This window comes from Myripristis murdjan, chromosome 24 (genome assembly GCF_902150065.1).
Source record: "Myripristis murdjan chromosome 24, fMyrMur1.1, whole genome shotgun sequence".
NCBI classification, from domain to species: domain Eukaryota; kingdom Metazoa; phylum Chordata; class Actinopteri; order Holocentriformes; family Holocentridae; genus Myripristis; species Myripristis murdjan.
The window spans coordinates 2,436,331-2,462,791 of record NC_044003.1 but is presented as its reverse complement, the minus strand read 5'-3'; the positions used below and the strand labels follow the sequence as shown (position 1 = coordinate 2,462,791).

Here is a 26,461-nt window from a genome sequence, read left to right as displayed (position 1 = left end):
GAACCAGAACCTGAGCCCAGCTGTGTGTCCATGAAGAGTGACTGGTCGATGCATCGACCTATTGCCTTCAAAGACAGACAGCACTCTGTGGATCATGGGTAATTATTTCAAACTGATGATGAAACAGATGTTTTTCTGTTTTCAGATTCACAGTGATGAGATACAGAATTGGTTCCAACCTTCAGACTCTGTTGACTGAGTTTCCTCTGTGTGTGTGTGTGTGTGTCCTCCACAGAGTCCACCAGCAGAGCTCAGAGGTTCCCAGTGCTCAGTCTGCCCAGCAGCATCAAACAGACCTGGCCTCCATATTTATGGTGTGTAAATGTACAACAACATACCAACTGAAAAACAACCATTCTGCTCAGAATCGTCTCCGTGCTGCTCTCTTTACATCTTTCAGCCTCTTTGATCTGGATTTGATTTTGAGTTTTGTGTCCAGATTTTAATGTGGAAGTCTGATTCTTTTATTTTTCTGTTGCAGCTGCTGGAGGAGAACATGGTCACCTTTGTGAAGAAGGAGCTGAAAAACCTCCAGAGGTCTCTGAGGCCAGATTACCCAGAATGCTTAGAGAGGCAGAGGGAGGATGAGGAGGTGTTGGATGGTGAGGAGGAAGAGCAGAGGTGGAGCAGCAGAGAGGCTTTTCTGCAGATCACACTGCACTTCCTGAGGAGAATGAAGCAGGAGGAGCTGGCTGAGCGTCTGCAGAGCAGTAAGAGGCTTTCAACTCCTTTAACAGGATGGAAAGGAGGAATGATGGGAAAATGGAAATGTTTGCATTTCTACCCTCTGCTGTAAATACAGACATTTCTAAAACAATTGTTGTAGATTTTATTTTAAATCATCCTTTCGGTGACCCTAAGTAGGCTGCTGGTACATTTAAAACCTTTTTTCATGTCTGTGTCTAAATTAAAACATATTTTCATGAGGCAGTAAAAAAGCTTTTTATTTTTAGTAAGACACACTCATGGGCTAAATGTTTGTACCCTGATGTCCACCTTCAGTTGCACTTGCAAAATCAAGGAGTGCAAAAGAAAATAATGATAATTATTTTTTTTATGCACACAATGCTATTAATGCCACTACAAACCTTTTTTAAATCAAAGAATTCATTCTTGCTTCATTTTTATATAGGGATGCACCGATATGGAAATTTTGGCCGATACCGATATCCGATATTAATATTGCTGTTATGGCTGATATCCGATATTTACCGATATCGATATGTTTTTTTTTTTAAGTTTCAGAGATGATAAAATTCTGTACAGACTGAGAATCATGCAAACTGAATTTTTGAATCTCTTCCTTTATTTTCAAAACGTGTTTTACTTCCAAATAACAAGTTTATCGGGCTACCATAAAACACAAGTAACCAACAGTGTTACTTTTCAGCAACCTTTACTACTTGTAGCAACTGTGTAACTAAATTAAAGTACAATTTGACTCCCTCAACTTACAAAACTCCTGTGAGAAGGTTTGGATCATAAATTATAACAAGGATCATAAATCAAAATAATATCCTGACAAAGTTACCTGATAAAACTTGCCAGTATTCATGGCAACCAGGCATTTGTTAAATTGCAAAACATGTTTTAAGCTCAAGCCCACTCCATTTAAACTCAAATCTGTGAAAAAGGCTAAATCAAAAATATCAAAACATGTCCTGACTGTCAGTGTACAATTTTCCAACGTGCACTGTAATTTTCAAGTAAATGCCCCAACACTGAAACAATGTTTCCACCAAGCAAACATAAAAAACACTATACAAGTGCAAATCAGTGCAAGACAATTTCAAGTCCCATCTATAAAAATACTCAATCAGAATTTTAGAACTGTGACATAACTGTAACTCAAAAGACATAGTAGTCTTTGTACATTTTCCAACTTAAAGGAGCCACAATGTACTCAAAGTAAATTTCCCAAACACTAAAATAGTGTTTCCACCTGACACTGTAGGTTATAGTCCAGGCCTACTTCATCAGCAAAGGCAGGTTTTTTTTGACAAAGAGAAGCATTTCTGCTTTCTCGCACTGGATCCTGTTTCTCTTTTCATCAACAATTTGTGATGCAGCAGAGAAGAGACGTTCGCTGTCCACACTTGTACATGGAGCTGAAAGGTACTTGCATGCTGCTTTGGCCAAGGCAGGAAAGCGAGACATGTTGCTTTTCCAATACTGCAGTGGGCTCTCATTTCTGGGGATAGGGGGCTCAATCAGATAGCCATGCACCTACAGTAATGTAGACGTAAGTGTATTAGTATGCATGTCTGATAAATTACCAGCAATATAGACATAACATTGTCCTCCTCCCCTTAAGAGCTTTGATGAACTTTGCTCTGAGCAGATGACCAGTGCTAAAGGTCAACCTCAAGAGGGCAGAGAAGCATCACTAAATAATGTTTTTGTAACAATTAGTTTTTTCATTTAAGTAAACCTATTGTTTTAGTAACTCTATAGAATGTACAGCACATTAATAAGAAAAAATCATTGCTCAAAGGATTTGTTATTTTAATAAAAGACAGGGTCTGATAATACTATACCTGCACACTTGTGTGGCTTGTCAGGCCTGCCTGCTGTTCCATGATGGAGTTTTCCTCCAGAATTTCATCATGCATGTCAAGCAGCGACTTTCCACCCTCGTCGCTCGTTCTTATCTTCTTCTCTTGTGGTTCTTCTGTGCCTGGTGTCTCCGTAGCTCTGTCGCTGTGCGTCATTTTGTCCACTTGCTTCTGGAGCATATTTACCGCCGCTTGCTTGGTGACTGTGTCAAAATAACGGTCTTTGTACCTAGGGTCAAGGATCGTAGCCAAGTAGTAAAGCGGCTCAGAGAGAGCGCTTCCAAATCTCTGGTTCACAGCTTCCAGTAGAGTGTTTTTTGTTGTGCGGACCCCTCTGTCTGTGTCAGCTGCCTTGCTCAGCAAACGTTTCAGTGCCACAACAGAGGGGAATCACGCCCGCTGCAGTAGCCGAATGCGAGCTGATCTCCCCCGTTAATTGTTCAAATGGAGTGAGAAGCGTGGTCATGTTTTCAACGAGGCCCCACTGATGTGCGCTGAAACAAGCAGGCAGCTCATGATCTGCTCCATACACACCAAGCGCGCGCTTCTGTTCCAGTAGACTTTTCATCATATAAAAGTACTATTCCATCTGGTTGCGACATCTTGTTGTAGCATCTTGGTTTTCATGCCTAACTCTTGCTGTATGTCTCTCAGCCGGGAGGTGGCGAGTTGAGAGTGGCGAAAATGTCCGACAATTTTCCTTCCAATAGCCACACAGTCAGAGACGTTTCGCTGACTCAACACTCCATCATGCACTGCTAGCTGCAGCGTATGAGCCATGCAGCCTAGGCTTTTAACACCACACTCGTCCATTGCCTTCTGCATATTTCGTGCATTGTCGCGAAGCACAACATGCACATTGTCTTTTTTAATTTTCCACTGAGCGAACATGCAGTCAAATGCGCTAGCGATGGCGGCCCCCGTATGCGATCCTGCAAACTCCTGTGCATGCAAAACAGCTCTCTTCATTTCAAAGTTGTCATTAATCCACTGGGCAGTGAGGCTCAACATACTCATCTGACTTACGTCCGAAATCCATATATCCGTCGTGAAGCTAATGTCAGTCACATTGTCCAACAGTTTGTGGATATGCGTGGCCACAACTTCATGCAAAGCAGGGAGGGAGACGTCGGAAAAGTAGCGCCGACTTGGCAGGCTGTAGCGGGGTTCAATATGCTCTATCAACCGCCGAAATCCCTGGTCCTCCACTATGGAAAACGGCTGGTCGTCAAGAGCAATCATTTCCATTACCTTGTTTGTTATTGATCTGGCTTTTGCACTGTCCTTGGCAAATTTCTTGGTTTGGTCGAGTACTTGTTGTATTGGGCTCCCAGCTGCGGCGGCGGCGGCTGCTGTTTTCGCTTTTGCCCGCTGGCTAACGTTAGCAGCATTAGCTTTCTGCCATTGGCTGTGAACTTCTGGATGGCGGTTTTTCAGATGAGATAATAAATTTGTAGTGTTGAATGACTTGACGCGGCATCCTCCTCGCATTACCTCGACTTTGCAGGTGTTGCATACTGCTTTTCGAGTATCTTCTTTCGACACCGTGAAAAACGACCACACCGCTGACATTTTTTTTCTCCTCTTCATTTTAACACCCCACAATCCTGTGCTGTTTATGTCACTGACACGTGCCCAAACAAATACCCTCTCACCCTCCCTCACACCTCTCCCTCTCCCGGCACACATACACAAACAGCAACTAGACAGATATAAACATCGGTTGTTAATATCGGTCCAGTTTTACTCATCTGACCAATGCCGATATGTTAAAAAATGGCGAACATCGGCCGATACTGATATTAATGCCGATATATCGTGCATCCCTATTTTTATACTCTGTTTGCTGTAGAATTAACTTTTTCACGTCAAGATCTGCTGATTTGTCATAAGTCATCAATTCAATTATATCAGCCTCTGACACTTTGTACACAGTCGTATTTTTCTCAGTAGGCGGCTTTTCCACTTCCTGCTTGCCTGGTAAAAAGTTCCTCCTGTGTTTTCGTCACGTCCCGCTGAATTCTCCAGGACAGCAGCAGCAGCACTCCAGCTGAGGCAGCACTGTGTTGTTTGTTAAACTGTGAACTTTATTCCCCCCAAATCAAATTTATTTGTTTCTGCAGACTGTTGTTTCGCTTACAGCTGAAAGGCGCCAACAGATATATTTCCTAGGAAATGTTGACATGTCTCACATTTAATATGCCATCCATTTGTTGATGTTATTTGTTGTTTGTTCACTCAGGAACTCTCGCAGGGTGCCAACATGAACTCCGATCTAACCTGAAGAAGAAGTTTGAGTGTGTGTTTGAGGGGATTGCTAAAGCAGGAAACCCAACACCTCTGAATCAGATCTACACAGAGCTGTACATCACAGAGGGAGAGAGTGGAGAGCTCAATGAGGAACATGAGGTCAGATGGATTGAAACAGCATCCAGGAAACCAGCAAGACCAGAAACACCAATCAAATGTGAAGACATCTTTAAACCTTTACCTGGAAAAGATCAACCAATCAGGACAGTGATGACAAAGGGAGTGGCTGGCATTGGGAAAACAGTCTTAACACAGAAGTTCACTCTGGACTGGGCTGAACACAAAGCCAACCAGCATGTCCACTTCACATTTCCATTCACTTTCAGAGAGCTGAATCTGCTGAGAGGGAAAAAGTTGAGCTTGGTGGAACTTCTTCATCACTTCTTCACTGAGACCAAAGAAGCAGGAATCAGCAGGTTTGAGCAGTTCCAGGTTGTGTTGATCTTTGACGGTCTGGATGAGTGTCGACTTCCTCTGGACTTCAACCACAACCAGATACTGACTGATGTTACAGAGTCCACCTCAGTGGACGTTCTGCTGACAAACCTCATCAAGGGGAACCTGCTTCCCTCTGCTCGCCTCTGGATAACCACACGACCCGCAGCGGCCAATCAGATCCCTCCTGAGTGCGTTGGCATGGTGACAGAGGTGAGAGGCTTCACTGGCCCGCAGAAGGAGGAATATTTCAGGAAAAGATTTAGAGATGAGAAGAGGGCCAGCAGAATCATCTCCCACATCAAGACGTCACAAAGCCTCCACATCATGTGCCACATCCCAGTCTTCTGCTGGATCACTGCTACAGTTCTGGAGGACGTGTTGAAAACCAGTGAGGGAGGAGACCTGCCCAAGACCCTGACTGAGATGTACATCCACTTCCTGGTGGTCCAGTCCAAAGTGCAGAACGTCAAGTATCATGGGAGAGCTGAGACAGATCCACACTGGACTCCAGAGACCAGGGAGATGATCCTGTCTCTGGGAAAACTGGCTTTTGAGCAGCTGGAGAAAGGCAACCTGATCTTCTATGAAGCAGACCTGGCAGAGTGTGGCATTGATATCAGAGCAGCCTCAGTGTACTCAGGAGTGTTCACACAGATCTTTAAAGAGGAGCGTGGGCTGTACCAGGACAAGGTTTTCTGCTTCGTCCATCTGAGCGTTCAGGAGTTTCTGGCTGCTGTTCATGTCTTTGTGACATTCATCAACTCTGGAGTCAATCTGCTGTCAGAAGGACAATCAACCTCCCAACTAAAACATCTCTACCAGAGTGCTGTGAACAAGGCCTTACAGAGTCCAAATGGACACCTGGACTTGTTCCTGCGCTTCCTCCTGGGTCTTTCACTGCAGACCAATCAGACTCTCCTACGAGGCCTGCTGACACAGACAGGAAGTAGCTCACAGACCAATCAGGAAACAGTCCAGTTCATCAAGGAGAAGATCAGGGACAATCCCTCTCCAGAGAGAAGCATCAACTTGTTCCACAGTCTGAATGAGCTGAATGACCATTCTCTAGTGGAGGAGATCCAACAGTACCTGAGTTCAGGACGTCTCTCCACAGTCAAACTGTCCCCTGCTCAGTGGTCAGCTCTGGTCTTCATCTTACTGTCATCGGAAGAAGATCTGGAGGTGTTTGACCTGAAGAAATATTCTGCTTCAGAGGAGGCTCTTCTGGGGCTGCTCCCACTGGTCAAAGCCTCCAAGAAATCTGTGTAGGTTCAGAGATAACTGAGCATATTTAACACATAACATATTGTTTTCTCCAGAAGAGAAACTAGGTGTAACATTATTGTTTGCGTCTTTATTTCCTTTTCAGGCTGAGTGGCTGTAATCTGTCAGAGAGAAGCTGTGCAGCTCTGGCCTCAGTTCTCAGCTCCCAGTCCTCTAGTCTGAGAGAGCTGGACCTGAGTGACAACCAGCTGCAGGATTCAGGAGTGAAGCTGCTCTCTGCTGGACTGGAGAGTCCACACTGCAGACTGGAGGCTCTCAGGTAATGTCCATTTACAGTGATTGACTGATTTGTCACTTTTCACACTAAGGTCCATTTACTCAAAGTTTCTCTCAGCTCAGTGATCCTGAATCTGCAAAGTGTAACCATGTAAGATCCATATCAGGATCATCTGTTCAGTGTTTTTGTCTTCATCCCTTCTTGCCCTGCTGTGAAACAGAGGCCTGTACGTCACTTTGTCGGTCACTCAGCAGTTAGGTCCAGAGCAGCAAATCTCCAAAGCTTTGTGGTGGATCACCATGAAACTTGGTCACAACATTCATGTTGCCAATAGAATAAAATGACCCAGTTCGGGTGACAGCAGGAAAATCCTTCCCAGGGATTTTTCCCAAGGACCCACTTCTCAAATTTCAGCTGCCATCGTGGTGACAGTGGATTGACTGCTATGATAACAACAACATTAGTGAACAATTGCTGTTGTGTTATGATCATTCACACACTTTAAGAGCATTAATATTACATTTTGTACCTTTGAATCCTGATTTACATGCACTGAACATATTCCTAAGCTGTGTAGGTTTTTGTGAAAACACAAAGCAGATGATGTGGTGGACTGATTGTGTTTGTGATGGTGTGCAGGCTGTCAGGCTGTCTGCTCACACAGGAAGGCTGTGCTTCTCTGGCCTCAGCTCTGAGCTCCAACCCCTCCCATCTGAGAGAGCTGGACCTGAGCTACAATCATCCAGGATACTCAGGAGTGAAGCTGCTCTCTGCTGGACTGGAAGATCCAACCTGGAGACTGGAGGCTCTCAGGTATGGAGAGACACACACAATGTCTTACAGAGGCCTGAGGAATATTTTTTCATGTTTAATGGTGGATATGAGTGACATGGTCTGCTAAATCCTTCATAGGGAAGGTTATTTACTGCCCATGTTTCCATCATCAAAGAGAATCTGCTGCTCTGACTCTGTTTCTTCCTCCAGGGTGGACCCTCGTGGAGAGCAGTGGTTGAAACCAGGTCTGAGGAAGTGTAAGTGTGGATTTAGTTTGACTCCTGAACACAAAGCAGCAAACATTCAGCTGTTTAGATGCTGCAGCTGCAGTTTCTGCTGCTTGTTCTCAGCTGCTTTTACCTGTTGAACCAAACAAAATCACAATCACCCATCACAAAGACAAGCTTTATTCCTTTAATATTTAAAAATTTTACAAATTAATTTTTACGCATACAGTAAACACACTCATGCAAAGCCATTATCATTTGTTAAACCACTTCTACATTTTCATTGTTTTCACAGACATAACTACACGTTATTTAAAAAACTCTTAACAAATAGTCCACCAATAGAGTTTTTTTTTATTATTATTATTTCATACAAATTAATAAACAACACACAATGTGTCATCATCAAAGTATTAACAAATCAATAATCAAACTGTTACCGCAGATAAATCCGCAGATAATAACCACAGCAGGTCTGTTGTGTCTTGTTCTCTCCATCAGATTCCTGTGAACTCAAACTGGACATAAACACAGTTCACAGAAACCTCATCCTGTCTGAGGACAACAGGAAGGTGACATGGATGAAAGAGGAGCAGCCATATCCTGATCACCCAGAGAGGTTTGACTCCTGGTGGCAGATCCTGTGTAGAGATGGTCTGACTGGTCACTGCTACTGGGAGGTCGAATGGAAAGGAAGGGTTTATGTAGGAGTGACTTACAGAGGAATCAGCAGGAAAGGAAACAGTGATGACTGTGGGCTTGGCAGAAATGACAAGTCCTGGAGTCTGGACTGCCATGATCGTGGTTTCACTGCCAGACACAATAACAGACAGGCAGACATTCGTGTCTCCTCCTCCTCTAAGAGAGTGGCAGTGTATTTGGACTGGCCTGCTGGCTCTCTGTCCTTCTACAGCGTCTCCTCTGACACACTGATCCACCTCCACACCTTCAGCAGCACCTTCACTGAGCCTCTGTTTCCAGGGTTTAAGTTCTGGCCAGACGCCTCAGTGAGAGTCACTTCCTGTGTGGAGAAACACTCACACTGCTGATCAGAGACAGCTGCTGACATGACATATTGTATCACTACACACACACACACACACACACACACACCGAGCAAAACAAAATTAACTCAAAATAAATAAGAGATTAATTGATAGACGATGAGGAGTTTATTCAGTTGCTTGATTGATTTAATTTTCTTTTAATTCTCGTATCCAGCTAAATTCTTTATAACTCTTATTAAAATTATTGAACTATTTAAAAGAAGAAAAAAACCTCAGTTCATCTGATTCATTGTGACTTCGAAGTCCTTCTGTCTCTGCTGAGTCCATTACCAAATGTCAGCTGCTGATGTGAAACTGTGCACAGTGTCACAATAATATGAAAACATGTTTTCATGCCCACATGTAGGGAAATGGTGTCCTGTTGGCAGCAGCATCACCTGAGCCTCCACCATGTGATTTATCTGCTGCTCCTTGTGGCCTGGTACATGTCGCTGAAACATCTGCAAAGTTCAAACATTGAAGCAGTGAATACAAAAGTAGCGTCTGGACGAATGACAGGAAGATCCAGTGGCTGTCCACCTCAGTGACTCCAGTCATATTTCTAGTCTAGGTTTCATTGGCATAGAACAGGTCAGTCTGCCACCTAGAGGCCAAAATCATGAACTGCCTCTAAAAAGAGGTGAAGCGTACTGGATACACGCCTTAAAAACTCTGTTCCCACATGAACATGATGATGAATTAGTTCTCAATGCGAGCCTCTGGTTTTCTTCATTCTGACTGTATTCAATCACGATCTTTATATAGAAACCTATCTGCTGTTTTTTTTTTTTTTTGTTTTGTTTTGTTTTGTTTTTTTTTACTTCATGTGTATATTTGGCTTCACAGGTTCTCTTGGATGAGGGTTTATGTTTTGATCATGAGAAATATCTGAGGTTTATATTTAATGTTCTTATGCTCGGCCTATAGGTTATTGTCATATTGTTTTCTTTTATGCAATGGGACATTTCTTTGATTAATAACATTAAGAGAATAAGCAATCTTGCTGTGGTGCTTCAGGTTTCTTTGATAGGTGACTGTGCCCTGTATAAGAACGTGTCAGTCACCTGCTGTTCACACCTGAGGAAGATCCTGAGCAGACTGTAACGTCGTCTTGTTTAATAAAGGTCTAGCTTCAAGTTTGAGACGGTGTGTGGGATTTTGTTCATGATTTATTCATGCCTTCTCTCTGACACACTGCAAAGCTTGTTTACAGGTGTGCAGAAGAATTTTCTGACACTGTCCAGGTGAATGAAATCCTTCTCTAACGTCTGTAGACCGACCCAACCTTAGATCTCTGACCATCAGAATGTATCATGTATTAAATCACTGCTTACTGGTTAATTATGGAAAATCATTTAGAATAGAATAGAATAGAATAGAGTATTATCATTGTACAATGCACAACGAAATTAAAAGTGCGATCCTTGATGGTAATTCATTCGTTCAACATACAAACAATGTAAAGAACAAAAAAAAAAAAAACATAATAAATTGAATAAAAAGTAAACAGTAAAACACAAACACATTCACAATCTATTGCACTATCTCTTAGTAGCATTGAGTGCATTTACTGCAGTGGGGTAGAAGCTGTTTTTCAGCCTATTTGTCCTAGATTTGATGCTTCTGTACCGTCTCCCTGATGGCAGCAGCTCAAACAGGCTGTGACCAGGATGGAAAGTGTCTTTAACAATGTTCTGAGCCCTTTTGAGGCAGCGGGAACTGTACAGTTCCTCCAGTGTGGGGAGGGTGCAGCTGATGATTTTTTGGGCTGAGCTGATGACCCTCTGGAGGGCCTTCTTCTGGGCCGCTGTGCTGCTGCTGTAAATATAGTAAGTTAGTATGCTCTCGATGGAGCAGCGATAAAAGGACACCAACAGTCTCAGTCTTTGGTGTTTTTTTTTTTTTTAATCCAGTTTTTACACACATTATTTTTCTTGATTTCATTCAAGAAAAATAATTAAATGAAATGTAGAATAAAGTGAGTCTTGATATTTGGGAGGACATTTTTTAATGTCCTCCCAGTGATGTGTAAGACCTTTGATTGTGGAAGACTTTAATCCATAACCAGGAGCGAATCCTTCAAACCATCCTATGGTTGATGTGCATGTATTTGCTTCACTGTTTCTTCCCCCACAAAAACCCTCGTTGGTAAAGTCTGGCATCAGTCATTTCCCCGAGGCTACACCAGTCCCTGTTCATGCACAGCCACTGGGGACACCATAATGTTTTCCAGCTCACGTCCACTCCCTGTCTGGCAGCATTAGGGGGTGTATTTACCTCAGGGCTGCCCCTCCCTAAACACAGAGCACGCGCTGTGCCTCGGGCCTCATGATGCGCTGGGGCCTCGTCCGCAGATGTGGCGCATAAATGCGGCTGCAGTGTCCCGGGTGCCAGCGGCTCCTGACGCTCCCAGGCCATCGCTTACGGGGCCTGGACGCCCCGAATCCAGTCAGCTGAGCTCCTGATCTGGTGCAGGCATCAGTGTGATGACTGACAGTCAACATCTGACCAATCACAGCTCTGCTCTGGGCAGCAGTGCAGGTGAAGAGACGCCACGAAAAGACAATCTGAATCCATCGGAGGCAAGAGGGAAGAAAGATGTGAAGGTTGGATATGTTGTTTAAATAAAAATGATGTCATTTTTTTTAAAAAATCTCAGATCTTGTTTGTACTTATTAATAAATACTGGAAAATTTAATAACATTTTGTTGTGCACTGATTTTGTACCTGTTGTGCACAGAGGCTAGCTGACACAATGTGTCATCATCAAAGTGTTAACATATCAATTATCAAACTGTTAATAAATCAGCAGATAATAACCACAGCAGGTCTGTTGTGTCTTGTTCTCTCCATCAGATTCCTGTGAACTCAAACTGGACACAAACACAGCAAACAGAATCCTCGTCCTGTCTGAGGACAACAGGAAGGCGACACATGTGAATGAGGAGCAGCCATATCCTGATCACCCAGAGAGGTTAGACTTCTGGAAACAGATCCTGTGTAGAGATGGTCTGACTGGTCGCTGCTACTGGGAGGTCGAGTGGGAAGGAAGGGTTTATGTAGCAGTGACTTACAGAGGAATCAGCAGGAAAGGAAACAGTGATGACTGTGGGCTTGGCAGGAATGACAAGTCCTGGAGTCTGGACTGCCATGATGGTGGTTTCACTGCCAGACACAATAATGAGTATACAAACATCTGTGATTGAATTATGGATTTTCCAACTGATTCATTAATTTCACATGAATTCTTTGCTTCCAGTTCATCCCATGCTTGGCCCCAGAGCATTCAGATGGTTCTGGTGTTGAGACTGAGAAAGCTGGAGTGTTAAACTGGAACTGACATGGTCAGCAAATTAAAGCTCTCACCATGGTGATGACACAAATGGTGAATTTCAAATAGTCCAAATTGCATGACGTTAGCCATAATGTTGTAACCATCCAAGGCAGACTTACCATGAGCTATGAGGATGTGTAACGATGGCATGTGCTTCAGCCGAGTCCACAAGTCCCGTATAATATCAACTTTATTTTAAGAAAACACGTTTTATTTGCGATGTCATATCACGGAGAAGCACTACATTACCCATAATCCTAGTGTTTATCAGCGACGTGTCTGATTTGACTTTCATCAATAAAGTCAATAAAGTGTAATAAAGTGCATGAAAGTTGATAATATGCTGATATGTTACGCCATTGAACACAACCCTTTCAGTCAGCGAAACAGAGCGGGTGGAAAAAAACGCGGAAACACGTCAAAATAACACTAACAATTTATATATATATTTTTATTTTTCATAACACATCTTTATTCATGATATAAACATAGGCTACATGTTAAGGTTATAGTTTTGGTGTTGAAAAACTACCGTATGTATGTTTTTTAAACCTAATTTCAAAACTTTTCCCCTAACCCGGAAGAGGCGTACCAGAACTACAATCTGCGCGGAGTTGCAACACACAGAGGTGTCCTGCGCCATAGATTTTGTAGTTCTAATATGTTATGTCTATTATGTGATGTTGTGATCACTAATTTTTCAATCTTTATTAATTTTTTTGGGTGTGGGAAGAACGCCTCTTTGGTCAGGTTTTATTTATTTTTTTCTTAAGACAGTGAAATCACGTTTTTTCCATGTTTTGACACTAGTCAGTGGCGCCCCCTATTGGTTTGCCATCGGGCATGATAGTAGAGGTCAAGAGCTTTCCAAAAATGTTGACCCCATGTCTGTGCCATTTTTTGTTGCTGCACTGTAAGCCTTTAAAAGTGTCTCAGGTGGCCATATTAAGTCAATGGGAAAATATGAAATATGAAACACTGAGTATTTTAAGGGGAAAATAAGCTTTGAAATGGTCCAAATTGAAAAGTATGACTGTGTTTAAGACTAACATCAATATTATAAATAAATTTGGCCATTAAATACCCCCTTAAAGAAGTTTGACTGATTTTATCAAGCTTGGCCCTAAAAGAGGTCTGCAGATGTACATCTGAGACAGCCTTGGCTTGGAGCAAGATGAAAATCAAACTTGAACCTTGCACCTGAGACACTTTTAAAGGCTTACAGTGCAGCAACAAAAAATGGCACAGACATGGGGTCAACATTTTTGGAAAGCTCTTGACCTCTACTATCATGCCCGATGGCAAACCAATAGGGGGCGCCACTGACTAGTGTCAAAACATGGAAAAAACATGATTTCACTATCTTAAGAAAAAAATAAATAAAATCTGACCAAACAGGCGTTCTTCCCACACCCAAAAAATTAGTGATCACAACATCACATAATAGACATAACATATTAGAACTACAAAATCTATGGCGCAGGACACCTCTGTGTGTTGCAACTCCGCGCAGATTGTAGTTCTGGTGCGCCTCTTCCGGGTTAGGGGAAAAGTTTTGAAATTAGGTTTAAAAAACATACATACGGTAGTTTTTCAACACCAAAACTATAACCTTAACATGTAGCCTATGTTTATATCATGAATAAAGATGTGTTATGAAAAATAAAAATATATATATAAATTGTTAGTGTTATTTTGACGTGTTTCCGCGTTTTTTCCACCCGCTCTGTTTCGCTGACTGAAAGGGTTGTGTTCAATGGCGTAACATATCAGCATATTATCAACTTTCATGCACTTTATTACACTTTATTGACTTTATTGATGAAAGTCAAATCAGACACGTCGCTGATAAACACTAGGATTATGGGTAATGTAGTGCTTCTCCGTGATATGACATCGCAAATAAAACGTGTTTTCTTAAAATAAAGTTGATATTATACGGGACTTGTGGACTCGGCTGAAGCACATGCCATCGTTACACATCCTCATAGCTTGTGGTAAGTCTGCCTTGGATGGTTACAACGTTATGGCTAATAATCAGACCTTTTTCCGGAATATCGATAAAATTTGCACTTCCGGGATCTATGAACCACCACCCACAGCATGACGTCACGGATCCTCGCCGACTTCCAGTGAACACCGTTTGTGTGGTGATCACACGGAATTAAAACCATAGAAATCGATTAAAACAGGTTACATGCGAGGAGCACGCAATGCGTTATTAGGAGGTCATGCTCATTTCACGGATTTCTGTGAGAGCAGGTTAACCCCACGCCTCCCTCCCCAGATTTCCACGGTGACAGTGAGGACAATACTTCCGAGCGGAAGCTACATCAGCGACAGTGGTAGCAGCGTCCATAGCAACAGCCATAGCAACGATAGAAACCTGAAAGAATCTTCGTAATAACTAACAAAGTAAACATTATATACACTAACTGAACGAAGATTTTGGAAATAAAATGCTCATTTCCCGCTAGAAATGTTATCAAAGCGCATTTGAATGCATAAGCTCTCTTAAAATATTGCATTTTCCACCGAGAATAAAAGGAATGTCTGCCATTTTTCTTAAGGCTCTCGCCTCGGGGCTCGCGCAGGCGCGCTGATCGCTCGTGCTGCTGGAAATTCGTAGGAAAATGCACGAAAATTTGTGCATTATTTTTCGTACGATATCATACGAACCGTTTCATGAGAATACGTTGAGGTCAGACCGTAAACAGCTTAAAAACAGCCCGAAAAGGTTTCAAAAGGTCTGTAGGTGTTGTGTCTACATTTAAAAGATCACAATGTAAAAGTTGGTTCCTAGAATGGGTCCAGGTGCTGGTGCCCGGGATGGCTGAGGCAGTCCAGCAGGCTCAGCTCAGGGCTTCAGGAGGTGGACAGACGTGGGGATGAAGCTTGACATGGCCACCTGGTTCTGAAGGTCAGTGACAGTGACAGTCTCACAGTGACTGGGTTGACTGGGTATTTCACACGCTGGCAGACACGACCTCACTTGCTGCATTACAGCACCGACACTGTGGACGTGATGTGTGTCTTCACCTCACGCTGAGAGTCGCACCATGTCTGCTCCACCTCGTCCAGGGTCAGGAGCTCAAGACTGACTGAATCACTCTGTGTTGTTTTGTGCAGCACTTTATTATATTTATTACTTTATTATTTTTGTGCAGCACTGAATTAATTTATTACTTTGTTGTTCAAGAGGCCTTATCTCTGCCCATATCAGGTATCAAATCCTTTACAGTAAGATCAACTAAAGAACCAAGGGCAAAGTCCACAAACATCAACTTGTGGACTTTGAGACTGAAGTTATGAGGAAGGAACACAAACACACACACACACACACACAAACACACACACACACTCAGGACTGTCTCAGGAGAGTCAGCAGCGTCTTCTCTCTCTGTGTTTCCTCTCCAGGTGAAGCTGAAAGTCTCATGGATTTGATGTGGATGTGACTCAGCAGGTAAAGAGCCGACCAGGGATCATTAGAGATGTTTAATTAACATTGTGTTTCATAACTGGATGGTGGAAAGTCTTTCAAAATGTGATTTCTGTGTTTCCAGATGTAAATATTCATTGTGTCATAATTTTCAACATTGCTCTCTGACAAAATCAACTCTGTCTAAAGTCTTTAAAATGTATTTCATTAGAGGTGACTGAAGTCGGTGTAAGGTAGATTGTAATCTGAATTCAGTTCATCGGTAAAACTGAAAGAATACAGGAGACAACTAGTCAGACCAGTTGGATGAACCCTCCTCTGCTGTCGACGCAGGACAGAAAAACATCATCACCGACTGTTTCATCTATTGTTTTTTAAGCTGCTTTATGGCTTCAATACCAACCCCTTTGGAACCTGGACAAATTCACTTGATTTCTTAACAAAAGAGAGAAAATTGAATAAAATAAAACAAAATTACAAGAATATTATTTTACAAAAGTAAATGCATATTTATCAGAAAATTAACAAATAGAATAGCCAGAAAATTTGTATAAAAAGGAAACCATTTATAACTATTGTAAATATGTATTTGTGATTAAATTACAAGAAAATTCCACAAAATTCCCCTCAGGAAATGACAAAGTGAATTTTGTTCAGTTGATGAAATAAAACTGTTCTCCTGCTCTGTATATGTGACATGGTGCTGACAGGAAGACAGCACACATCCTGTCATGGAAAGCTTGTTGTCATCAATCAGCCGCTGTGTTTGTGTCAAGGTGTTGGCTCTGCTATGGAACCGGCTGGGAAGAGAGAGAGGAGGTTCCCCGCCTCTAGAACCACTCTGTCTGGAGAACATGACAGCCAGACCAAAGCTCAGAGGTAAGACGAGGATCTCTGACTGTCCATGACTGTTCTCCATCTCCAACCCTGTCTTCTAAAAATTCAGTTTCCCTACAACTTGACTTCAAAGATGGACACCACTCTATAATCAAAGTTAATTATTTAACAGTAATAAAAAAAATAGCAGATGTGTTTGTTGTTATCAGATTCAGTCATGAGATATAGATTTGGTTCAGCTCCCATTCTTGACTGAGTTTCAAGGTCCAGTTCGAATTAAATTTTATAGCCCTCAATCTCTGATGAAGTCTCAACGGTTTAAGACAAATATGCCTCTAAAACTAACTAAGACATTATTATGTTAGCATTTTAACTGTATTGAGAAAGTAAAATTACAGTTATTTTTTAATGAGGACTCAGATCCCTTCACTGTGTTCCTGATGTTTCTATCAGGATCCAGAAGGAGAGACCAGACTCCCCTGAACCTGAACCTGAGGCAAGCTGTGTGTCCATGAAGAGTGAACGGTCTATGACTCCACCTATTTTCTTCAAAGACGAACAGCACTCTGTGGATCATGGGTAATTATTTCAAACTGATGATAAAAAAGATGTTTTTTTTTCTGTTTTCAGATTCACAGTCATGAGATACAGAATTGGTTTCAACCTTCAGACTCTGTTGACTGAGTTTCCTGTGTGTGTGTGTGTGTGTGTGTGTGTGTGTGTGTGTGTGTGTGTCCTCCACAGAGTCCACCAGCAGAGCTCAGAGGTTCCCAGTGCTCAGTCTGCCCAGCAGCATCAAACAGACCTGGCCTCCATATTTATGGTAAAATATTTATGGTGTAAACAAGGGCGCGGGAAGGGTGGTGCTGAGGGTGCTGCAGCACCCCCTGCTGAGGAGGGGTGGAATAAATGTCAAATTAATTTTACCACATTTCAAAGTCATTTTCTTTTGAAAATGACTTGATTGTGGCAGTCACTTAAGGTGTGGACAGGGGGAGAAAGTAAAACGTGTATTAATCTACTGCACCTAATGCAAGGAAAACGAAAAACATGTAAAACGCGTGCAGAGGGGCAATCACACCGAGACACATCAGGCGGCACCATCAGTCGGTATCAGGCGAGCCGGCCGCGGCACCGGCCAGCATGAGGCAGCTCACCTGTCAGATCCGGCAGACCTGACGGGTGGGCGCGGTGCCGGATGATGCCGCGACGGGCTCGCCTGATGCCGACTGATGGTGCCGCGGCATGTGCGGGTCAATACGGTAGTCTAGAAAACTAGTGATTTTTTTTTCTCGTGCGCCCCCAAGTAGATTGCGCCTTGGGCAGTTGCACTGCCCATAGCAGAAACCGTCCCTGCTGCTGAGTCTGCCAGCACAGCGGGATACTGCTGCAACTCTCTCTCACTTGTTTGCGCTGCGCTCGCACAGCTGGTTGTCTGTCTGTCACTGAAAGTTTAGCCTCCAAATCAGTGGTGTAGTCTACGTGATACGCAGGTATACGGCGTATACCCACTAGAAAAGGTCCCGCATTTCCGTATAACCACTTAAAAATGCGCAAAGATACGTATGAGTATGTTTTTTTGACATAACGTTCACTTTCTCCTTCATAAAGTCGCCTTCTCTGTGTTACGAAGCGCCTCTTTTTGACCATTTTTCGGGGGACACTACAGCTGGAGCTAACGTTAACGTTTCAGAAAGGGAGCCTGTGTGTGTGTGCGCGCGCAGGTGCACCCCCCTCCCTCCCCACCCACCCACCCACCCCCTACGCAGCACCCCCTGGCAAAAAGTAGTTCCCGCGCGCATGGGTGTAAATGTTCTCCTGCAGTATTTACACCTTCCTGATTTATTCTGTTGTTGTAAATAAATAAAGAAGTGACTCTTATTCATATTTCATCTTTTAAAACAGAAAGTTACAGTCCTTTTCTTAAACATACAACTCCATCTGCAGAGCAGCTTCAAAACCCTTTTGTTTGCTCTTTTGAAGCTGCAGCACAGCAGCAATGATAAAGCAATAAACCAACCTAACCTGTTTGTTTTTTTCTCATGTTTCTTTATTTAGCATTCAAAAATCACATACAAATTATATGACATATTTCCAGCTCCTTTTTGGTTACTCATGTGATTATAATTGAAGTCTATATTGAGTCAAGAAGCGACTAGGGCAAAAGAGTAACGTTTTACAAAAACATTTAAGGATATTGTTCAAGGATAGAAACAGACTTTGAGCAGAAAAGAAAAAATAATAATAATAGACAAAATAAAACAAACAACCATAATAACAAAATAACAACAACAATCAGTTGACTGGGAAATCTCACCCTAACCCACCCACCATCTTAGGAGTTGGTGCATTCACACTCTTCCACAATGTGAGAATCAGTTTATTTGCTATTATGAGGCCATATGACACAAAACACTGTTGTGCTAGGTTTAGATTCTCAAAGGATTCAGAAACATCCAGAATAATTAGCAGAGGTTCTGGTTTGATCACAGTCTTCATGACCTCAGACATTATTTTGAATACACCAATCCAAAAGGAGTGAATCTTTGGGCACAGTACATAACTATGAAGATGGGTTGCTACAGTAGATTTGCATTTGTCACACAGGGGTGATACCTCTGGATTTGATTTTTGTCCATATACAGATCATGTGAATGATAGGGTTGTTGTTATATATTGACTTACTGATCTTAGTTGGGGCTAGTAGGATAGCGGATAAAGAAAATGGAGAAAAGTCCTCCTGCTCTATCAGTAGCCATTTAGCTGTAGCTGATATTTCTTTAGCCAGAAGGTAAAAGTCCTAATCGCAGAGGCCCAGTAATAGTGCATAAAATTGGGGAGTGCTAATCCCCCCATCTTCAGATCATTAATATACAATGTAAATAATATGGGCCCCAAAATGGACCCTTGGGGGACCCCTACTGGACAACCCATAAAAGAGGAGCTGGTACCATCCACCACAGTGCATTGTTCTCTATGTGACAAGTATGAGTCAAACCATTTAATAGATTTGGAGGAAAAATTGAAATGAGACAGTTTAGATAAAAGTACCTTATGAGTGACGGTGTTGAACGCTCTTTTTAGATCTAAAAAAAACAGCGCCAACACATCCATTAACATCTAGATAACACTTAATTTTCTCCATGAACATGGTCAATGCAGTCTCAGTGGAGTGGTCGAAACCCAAACTGCATGGGATGTAAAGGAGTATGGCTGTTGCTGAGGAACTCAATGACTTGATTGGGACCCATTTTTCAATTATTTTGGAAGTAATAGATAAAATACTGATAGGTCTATAATTATTCATGTCAGACTTGTCACCAGCTTTAAATACTGGAGTGACTGAAGCCAATTTCCATGCCTTTGGAACAGTTGAATTTTTGATAGATACATTTACCAAGTGCACCAGTGGGGGAGCTAAACCCTCCTTATGTAATTTTAAGAAACTGGTGTCAAGCCCGTGGATATCCTTGGCTTTAGAGTTGTTCAGATTGCTAATGATCTCAATAACTTCTGATTTTGTAATTTCTTGAATATGAAATTTGGGTTCGATATTGTTAGATGAATTAGAAACCTGCTGATCAAAAACTTCGAAGGGGAATAGAGGATTACCAAATCCTCTATTGATTTTATGAAAAAAAGAATTACATTTCTGAGCCAGGATACCAGGGTTTCTCACCAGCTTATTGTCAATTTTTAATTCCAGACCTTTAGTTTCCTGCTTGGGTTGTTTCCCTGTTAATATATTCATAGTTTGCCATATTTTTTTTGCTGTTACCTCTAGCGTTCTCAATAATTTGAATAAAAAAAAACAGCTTTGGTCTTACGTAATTCTGATGTCACTTTGTTTCTAGCTGTCTGTGTTAAGCCCAGACTTAATAGATTTTCTAAGCAGCTGATCCCTATGCTTCATCAGTTTTAAGCAGGTAGAGTTAAGCCAAGGGAGAGGGTATAATGTTTTGTCACCTCTATCCCCAAGTAAGTAAATTTTTCAGAAGCAATTATGAATGGAAGGTTGACCAGAGATGATACGTCATCCATATAAACTGGCATCAAGACACTTTTCGTCCAATTAATTCGTTAACCTGAGAAGGTTCCAAACAAGTTTATTTTATTCAGGAGTACTGGAATAGTAGTTTGTGGTTGTGTTATATATAAAAGGATGTCATCTGCGTATAGTGATATTTTACTGATTGTTCCTTTGGTGGTGTATCCGTGCATCTGAGGGTCAAGTCTAATATTTGAGCTAGCGGTTCAATAGCAAGAGCAAAAATTTAAGGGAAGAGGGGACATCCCTGTCTAGTTCCTCTGCACAGTTTAAATGGAGCGGACAGTATTCGATTGGTTAGGATTTGGGCTGTAGGATTTTTATAGATGAGCTTAATTAGTGACAGAAACTTAGATCCAAGGTTGAATCTGCTGAGTACTTTGAATAAGTAATGCCATTCGATCTGATCGCAAGCTTTCTCAGCATCAAGAGCTATTACAACAAGGTCGGTGACTGGTTCTCTTTTCATATACATAATATTAAAAAGACGTCTGAGATTGAAAGTGGAGTTTCTGTTAGGTATGAAACCCATCTGGTCTGATAAGATAGCGTCTGTGTGTCCACTGAACAACAGCAAACACTCAGCTGACACTGAACAGCTGATCATGGACAGATTCCAGCTGAACTTGTCGGCTCTTGGGAGAAGTCTGGTTACTATTTTGGCAGCACTAACTTCGTACCGAACCATCCTAAATAAGGAATAAGTGACTAATAATAATAATAATAATAATAAGACTGTAGCGTAGAAGTGTGACGTGGTATCCGGTCCAGTCATCGTTTATTCGCAAAACCTGTTTCCACAGCAAAAAGTCGCATTTTCTTTTATTGAATAAAAATAGGTGGATGGAAACCCAGCTATTGTTAGTTAAGTTTCTGTTCCTTATCCGAGCCTGTGCCTGCTATCGTACTCTCTCACTAGCATGACCCTGAACGTCCAGCAGCAATCAGAGCTCTGGTGAACATCCCCACAACTGTGAACAGGGCAGTCTGGAGTCCTTTAGGTGTTCCCCTGAGTCCTCAGAGTCCCAAAAGTCTGTCATCTCATCTACCTCGTCCTGTTGGGGGATAGTACCTCACCTGGATTTGATTTTGTGTTTTGTGTCCAGATTTTAATGTGGAAGTCTAATTCTTTGATTTTTCTGTTGCAGCTGCTGGAGGAGAACATCAACACGTTTGTGAAGAAGGAGCTGAAAAACCTCCAGAGGTCTCTGAGGCCAGATTACCCAGAATGCTTAGAGAGGCAGAGGGAGGATGAGGAGGTGTTGGACGGTGAGGAGGAACGGCAGAGGTGGAGCAGCAGAGAGGCTTTTCTGCAGATCACACTGCACTTCCTGAGGAGAATGAAACAGGAGGAGCTGGCTGAGTGTCTGCAGAGCAGTAAGAGGCATTTAACTCCTTTAACAGGATTGAAAGGAGGAATGATGGGAAACTGGAAATGTTTACATTTGGACCCTTTGCTGTAAATTCAGACATTTCTAAAACAAGATCTCATCATTCCAGATTGGAAGGGAAATCCCTACAGATAACCTGGTTAAAGTGTTGATTTATAATATTTGTGTAAAAAGCTGAACAAAAAGTTCACATGAAAAATGTTGCCTTTCACATTTGGCTGCACACAGTCAGGACTCGTTTTTCCACCAGCAGTTATGAGCTAAATTGATGTCATGTGGCCCTTTTCCACTGTCAAGGGAAACCAGGAACTTTCCACAACTTGGGACTCTTCAGAACCCGTCAAGTTCAAGTTCTGCCTTTTGTTTCCTTTTCCACTTCATGAAGAACCAACCGTGAAGGACAGGAAGTGCTTCATAAAAAATCTTAGTTTTACCCCTGATTTACAAAGGCAGGCGCAAACCAGCTGCCTGAGCTACAAAATAACTGGTACCAGTTTAGCCAGTGATTTACTAACATCAGATATTATAATGAGCTCTGTTTCAGTTCTGATACAGTTCACCAATTAGAATAGCAGATTTGCTGGTTGAGATCTGCTGAATACCATAAACCATCAATTCAATATCAGCCTCTGACACTTTTTACACATTATAATTTTTGTTAGTGGGCAGCTTTTCCATTTTCTGCTTGCCTGGTGAAAAGTTCCTCCTGTTTTCTCATCACATCCCGCTGAATTCTCCAGGACAGCAGCAGCAGCACTCCGGCTGAGGCAGCGCTGTGTTGTTTGTTGAACTGTGAACTTGATTCTCCCCAAATCCTGATCAGGATGTGCAGCTCTTTGTTTGTTCCTGCTATCAGTTTTATGGTTTACTCTCAAAATGGGCCAACAGATAGATTTCCTTGGAATTTAATACAACATTTAATACAACATCTATTTGCTGATGTTTTTTGTTGTTTGGTCATTCAGGAACTCTCGCAGGGTGCCAACGTGAACTCAGATCTAACATGAAGAAGAAGTTTGAGTGTTTGTTTGAGGGGACTGCTAAAGCAGGAAACCCAACAATTCTGAATCAGATCTACACAGAGCTGTGCATCACAGAGGGAGAGAGTGGAGAGCTCAATGAGGAACATGAGGTCAGATGGATTGAAACAGCATCCAGGAAACCATCCAGACCAGAAACATCAATCAAATGTGAAGACATCTTTAAACCTTTACCTGGAAGAGATCAACCAATCAGAACAGTGATGACAAAGGGAGTGGCTGGCATTGGGAAAACAGTCTTAACACAGAGGTTCATTCAGGACTGGGCTGAACACAAAGCCAACCAGCATGTCCACTTCACATTTCCATTCACTTTCAGAGAGCTGAATCTGCTGAAAGGGAAAACATTCAGCTTGGTGGAACTTCTTCATCACTTCTTTACTGAGACCAAAGAAGCAGGAATCAGCAGGTTTGAGCAGTTCCAGGTTGTGTTGATCTTTGACGGTCTGGATGAGTGTCGACTTCCTCTGGACTTCAAGAACAACCAGATCCTGACTGATGTTACAGAGTCCACCTCAGTGGACGTTCTGCTGACAAACCTGATCAAGGGGAATCTTCTTCCCTCTGCTTGCCTCTGGATAACCTCACGACCAGCAGCAGCCAATCAGATCCCTCCTGAGTGCGTTAGCATGGTGACAGAAGTGAGAGGTTTCACTGACCCACGGAAGGAGGAATACTTCAGGAAGAGATTCAGAGATGAGGTGCAGGCCAGCAGAATCATCTCCCACATAAAGACGTCACGAAGCCTCCACATCATGTGTCACATCCCAGTCTTCTGCTGGATCACTGCTACAGTTCTGGAGGACGTGTTGAAAACCAGTGATGGAGGAGACCTGCCCAAGACCCTGACTGAGATGTACATCCACTTCCTGGTGGTTCAGTCCAAAGTGCAGAACATCAAGTATCATGGGAGAGCTGAGACAGATCCACACTGGACTCCAGAGACCAGGGAGATGATCCTGTCTCTGGGAAAACTGGCTTTTGAGGAGCTGGAGAAAGGCAACCTGATCTTTTATGAAGCAGAGTGTGGCATTGATATCAGAGCAGCCTCAGTGTACTCAGGAGTGTTCACACAGATCTTTAAAGAGGAGCGTGGGCTGTACCAGGACAAGGTTTTCTGCTTCATCCATCTGAGCGTTCAGGAGTTTCTGGCTGCTGTTCATGTCTTTGTGACATTCATCAACTCTGGAGTCAATCTGCTGTCAGAAGGACAATCAACCTCCCAACTAAAACACCTCTACCAGAGTGCTGTGGACAAGGCCTTACAGAGTCCAAATGGACACCTGGACTTGTTCCTGCGCTTCCTCCTGGGTCTTTCGCTGCAGACCAATCAGATTCTGCTACGAGGCCTGCTGACACAGACAGGAAGTAGCTCACAGACCAATCAGGAAACAGTCCAGTTCATCAAGGAAAAGATCAGGGACAATCCCTCTCCAGAGAGAAGCATCAACCTGTTCCACTGTCTGAATGAGCTGAATGATCATTCTCTAGTGGAGGAGATCCAACAGTACTTGAGTTCAGGACGCCTCTCCATAGCCAAACTGTCCCCTGCTCAGTGGTCAGCTCTGGTCTTCATCTTACTGACATCAGAAGAAGATCTGGAGGTGTTTGACCTGAAGAAATACTCTGCTTCAGAGGAGGCTCTTCTGGGGCTGCTGCCACTGGTCAAAGCCTCCAAGAGATCTGTGTAGGTTTAGAGAAAACTGGACATATTTAGCACATGATATATTGTTATTTCCACAAGTGTCATATTATTGTTTCCATCTTTACTTCCTCCTCAGATTGAGTGTGTGTAATCTGTCAGAGAGTTGCTGTGCAGCTCTGGCCTCAGTTCTCAGCTCCCAGTCCTGTAGTCTGAGAGAGCTGGACCTGAGTAACAACCAGCTGCAGGATTCAGGAGTGAAGCTGCTCTCTGCTGGACTGGAGAGTCCACATTGCAGACTGGAGACTCTCAGGTCAGGATTCCTCAACCTGCTCAACACATGACCAGTTCAATCCTGATTTACATGCAGCTTCATGTCACTGATCAGATTCCTAACCTGTGTAGGTTTCTGTGAAAACACAAAGCAGATGATGTGGTGGACTGATTGTGTTTGTGATGGTGTGCAGGCTGTCAGACTGTCTGCTCACACAGGAAGGCTGTGCTTCTCTGGCCTCAGCTCTGAGCTCCAACCCCTCCCATCTGAGAGAGCTGGACCTGAGCTACAATCATCCAGGAGACTCAGGAGTGAAGCTGCTCTCTGCTGGACTGGAAGATCCAACCTGGAGACTGGAGGCTCTCAGGTATGGAGAGACACACACAATGTCTTACAGAGGGCTGAGTATTGTTTCATGTTTAATGGTGGATATGAGTGACATGGTCTGCTAAATCCTTCATAGGGAAGGTTATTTACTGCCCATGTTTCTATCCTCAAAGAGAATCTGCTGCTCTGACTCTGTTTCTTCCTCCAGGGTGGACCATGGTGGAGAGCAGTGGTTGAAACCAGGTCTGAGGAAGTGTAAGTGTGGATTTAGTTTGACTCCCACAAAGCCTTGATCATCTGTTAACCCTCCTCGCTATTTTCATTTTTTTCAAAGACATTAAAACTGTACATCATTTTAAAAACTCAACACAGAAAACTCAAAAATTAAAACATCTTTTAACAAATAGTCCAATAATTAAAAACGGCTGACACAATGTGTCATCATCAAAGTGTTAACAAGTCAGTAATCAAACTGTTAATATATCAGCAGATAATAACCACAGCAGGTCTGTTGTGTCTTGTTCTCTCCATCAGATTCCTGTGAACTCAAACTGAAGACAAACACCGCTCACAGAAACATCGTCCTGTCTGAGGACAACAGGAAGGCGACAGGAGTGAGAGAGGAGCAGCCATATCCTGATCACCCAGAGAGGTTTGACTTCTGGTATCAGGTCCTGTGTAGTGATGGTCTAACTGGTCACTGCTACTGGGAGGTCGAGTGGAAAAGAAGAGTTTATATATCAGTGACTTACAGAGGAATCAGCAGGAAAGGAAACAGTGATAACTGTGGGCTTGGTAGGAATGACAAGTCCTGGAGTCTAGCCTGCCACGATCATGGTTTCACTGCCTGTCACAATGACAGAACAACAGCCATCCCTGCCCCCCCCTCCTCCTCTAACAGAGTGGCAGTGTATCTGGACTGGCCTGCTGGCTCTCTGTCCTTCTACAGCGTCTCCTCTGACACACTGATCCACCTCCACACCTTCAACACCACCTTCACTGAGCCTCTGTTTCCAGGGTTCAGGATTTGGCATGACGCCTCAGTGAGAGTCTCTTCCTGTGTGGAGAAACACTCACACTGCTGATCAGAGACAGCTGCTGACATGACATATTGTATCACTACACACACACACACACACACACACACACACACACACACACACATCGAGCAAAACAAAATTAACTCAAAATAAATAAGAGATTAATTGATAGACTAAATCCGTGTATCATTCGTTCTTTCTATTTTCAATTGCCAATCAAAAATTAAAAAATGAAAAA

General features: G+C 42.8%; 1 protein-coding gene across 1 annotated transcript; it reads left to right on the top strand.

Annotated features, from left to right (window-relative positions):
* Positions 1-26,291, top strand: LOC115356444 (NLR family CARD domain-containing protein 3-like). The gene is made up of 9 exons (XM_030047613.1): positions 1-98; positions 16,915-17,040; positions 17,206-17,284; positions 21,658-21,886; positions 22,866-24,627; positions 24,722-24,895; positions 25,050-25,223; positions 25,392-25,438; positions 25,718-26,291. Exons 1-9 carry the CDS (start codon positions 31-33, stop codon positions 26,266-26,268), a joined length of 3,210 nt encoding a protein of 1,069 aa, XP_029903473.1. The 5' UTR covers positions 1-30; the 3' UTR covers positions 26,269-26,291.
* The last annotated feature ends 170 nt before the right edge of the window (positions 26,292-26,461 follow it).

What these genes read in the sequence shown, in the direction of transcription:
- LOC115356444 (XM_030047613.1), top strand. Translation starts at nt 31, where the DNA reads ATGAAGAGTGACTGGTCGATGCATCGACCTATTGCCTTCAAAGACAGA. An exon ending in AAAGCCTCCAAGAGATCTGT is followed by an intron (nt 24,628 to 24,721) that starts GTAGGTTTAGAG and finishes CTTCCTCCTCAG; the next exon opens with ATTGAGTGTGTGTAATCTGT. An exon ending in TGCAGACTGGAGACTCTCAG is followed by an intron (nt 24,896 to 25,049) that starts GTCAGGATTCCT and finishes GATGGTGTGCAG; the next exon opens with GCTGTCAGACTGTCTGCTCA.